Genomic DNA, 2,368 nt, shown 5'->3' with positions numbered 1-2,368 from the left:
ACAAACCCTTTCCCTGCCTCTACTGGCAAGGGCGCAGGGCTGACTGCTCACCGCCTGATCCCCGGAACATCTCCAGTCCCAGGGCAGCCTGACTGATCTGACCCTCCACATACAGCAACGAGAGCGGGGGCCCTGGCTGGACCTGGGAACCCACCTACGAGTCAGACCTGCAGCTCAAACACACTGGATCAGCAGTGTGACCATTTCAATGGAATTGGAGATCTTTTTTTACCCAGAGTGGACTTTTTATTTCAGCTTTACCATTTGTAAAAGGAAGAGGAAAAGGTCACGGATGCTCTCTCCCTTCGTCTGGGCCACACTCAGACTTAAAGAGAATGTCCTTGCTCATGTCACGAGAGAATATGGATGGGATGTGCATGGGTTAGGGGCTGGGCTCAGGGAAGTGAATAAAAATTAAAAAAAAAAACAAAACCAAAACAAAGATTCCCCCTCCCTAAACATTAAAAGACTGAAACCTGCCTCCCGTATTCACCAACCTCACTTTGGCTCTGAGTCGGCCAACTCACGACAGACAGAATCCTGGTTATGGGCTAGCGGGGTGTTTTGTTCAGGCAAAGGGTCCTGCCCCCGAGGAGTCTGTGCTTTTCCACCCAGCCATGAAATCTGGTCAATTGTCTGAACGTTTGTGACAATCCACTGCATCTCCTCCGGGGGCACCGGCGCTTCCCTGGCTGGCCGAGGGGTCTGCTCAAACGCACGCAATCGCTCTGATGTCCAAGGGGTTTGCTCTGCGGGGGCTGAGGCCACTTCCCAGCCGGGCTGAAGGGTTGGCTCGGGGAGTTTCTCTGCTGTCCGGGGAGGCTGCTCCGCAGGCGTCAGGGCTCTTGCGGTGGGCCAGTGGGTTTGCTCGTGTGTCTGTAGTTTCTCCGTAGGCCAAGGTACCTGCCCAACGTGCGTCACCACCTTCCCAGCAGACCAAGAGATTGGCTCACCAGCTAACAGGGTCCTCTCTTTCTGCTGGGGACTCAGCTCCACGGCTGGGGCTCCTCTCTCCTTCGGCTGAGCGTTCTGGTCGACGGGCCCTAGCGCCTTCTCCGACAGCAGCAGCCTCGCGGCCGACACAACGGGGGGCGTTTTTTTCGGCGGCAGCCAGTTTGTCCGATGCCTGAGGCCACGCGGCTGTAAGAGTGAGAGGCCTCTCCAAGAGCTGAGGCCGGGCTGCTCCAGAGCTGAGAGCCTTCTCCGGAGACAGGACCCGCAGGGCCCCGGAGTCGGCAGCCTTCTCTGGAGGCAGGGGCCGCAGCACCCCAGAGGCGAGCGCCTTCTGCATGAGTGGGATCCGCAGGGCCCCCGAGCCAAGAGCCTTCTCCATGGGCAGGATGTGTGGTGAGCGGGAGCCAGGAGCCTTCTCTGGAGGCAAGGGCCGCAGTGCCCCTAAGCTGGGAGCCTTCTCTGTGGGCAGGATCCGTGGCATCCCCGAGGCAGGAGCCTTCTCCGGAGGCAGGGGATGGGGCGCCGCAGAGCTGGGAGCCTTCTCCGTGGCTGGGACCCACACTGCCTGGGAGAAGGAAGCCTTCTCCAGAGGTGAGGGCCGTGGCACAGCCAATCCAGGAGCCTTCTCTGTGGGCAGGATCCATGTGACTGGGGAGCCGGGGACTTTTTCAATGGGCAGAGGCCACAGCACCCCAGGAGCAGGAGCCATCTCCGATGCTGGGACCTGCGGCACCATGGAGCTGGGAGCCTTTTCCACAGACAGAGGCGGTGGACTCTGGGCAACTCTGTCCACCGGCCGCAGGAAGCTCATCTGCGGGCTGGGACTGCAGCGTCCCTGCTGTGGCGAGAAGTCTGTCCGACAGCTGAGGATGCAGACATTTCGTCGGGAACTCATCCAACAGCTCAGGCTGCTGGCTCCTGGTGTCCAGAAGAGACTTGTCCGAAAACTCCAAAACCCTGGGGGTGGCGGGAGACTCGTCCGACAGCTGGAGCTGCAGGGCATCAGCAGTAACAAGCGACTCGTCCGACGACCGCGGAGTTCCCGGGGGAGATCTGCTCGGCAAGTGAGGCTGCGAGGCGTCACCAGAGGGCTCGTCCAGTGGCCACAGCACCGCGTTGGTGGGAGGTTTGTCGGGTTGCTGAGGCCTCAGCGCGACGACGATGGGTTGCTTCTCGGACTGCAGCCTCAGGGACAGCGCGGCCTGGGGCCTGTCTGACGGCTGCAGGCGGAGCGACAAGGTGGTGGGAGGTTTGTCTGAAGGTTGCAGCCGGAGAGAAAGGGTAGTGGGGGGTTTGTTGGATGGTTTCAGCCTCAGTGACAAGGTGGTGGGGGGTTTATTTGACTGTGGCAGTCTCAGCGCCAGGGTAGCGGGCGGTTTGTCTGGCGGGGGGCGCGTGGGGGGGCGGGGGGGGG

At 60.9% G+C, this 2,368-nt stretch overlaps 1 protein-coding gene across 1 annotated transcript in view; it reads right to left on the bottom strand.

Moving 5' to 3' along the window:
- Positions 1-498: 498 nt before the first annotated feature.
- Positions 499-2,368, bottom strand: part of LOC104514387 (histone-lysine N-methyltransferase, H3 lysine-36 and H4 lysine-20 specific-like) — a gene marked incomplete at its 5' end in the record, with an annotated part of 41,484 nt that continues 39,614 nt past the window's right edge. Inside the window, 3 exon segments of the mRNA XM_010158051.1 lie at positions 499-1,102; positions 1,104-1,736; positions 1,738-2,343. Coding sequence (XP_010156353.1) covers positions 499-1,102; positions 1,104-1,736; positions 1,738-2,343 — 1,843 coding nt within the window.

This window comes from Eurypyga helias, unplaced genomic scaffold, assembly GCF_000690775.1.
Source record: "Eurypyga helias isolate BGI_N326 unplaced genomic scaffold, ASM69077v1 scaffold27218, whole genome shotgun sequence".
In the NCBI taxonomy this organism is placed as follows: Eukaryota; Metazoa; Chordata; class Aves; order Eurypygiformes; family Eurypygidae; genus Eurypyga; species Eurypyga helias.
Note: the sequence above shows the minus strand (reverse complement) of the source record. Positions and strands in the feature narration are given on the sequence as shown.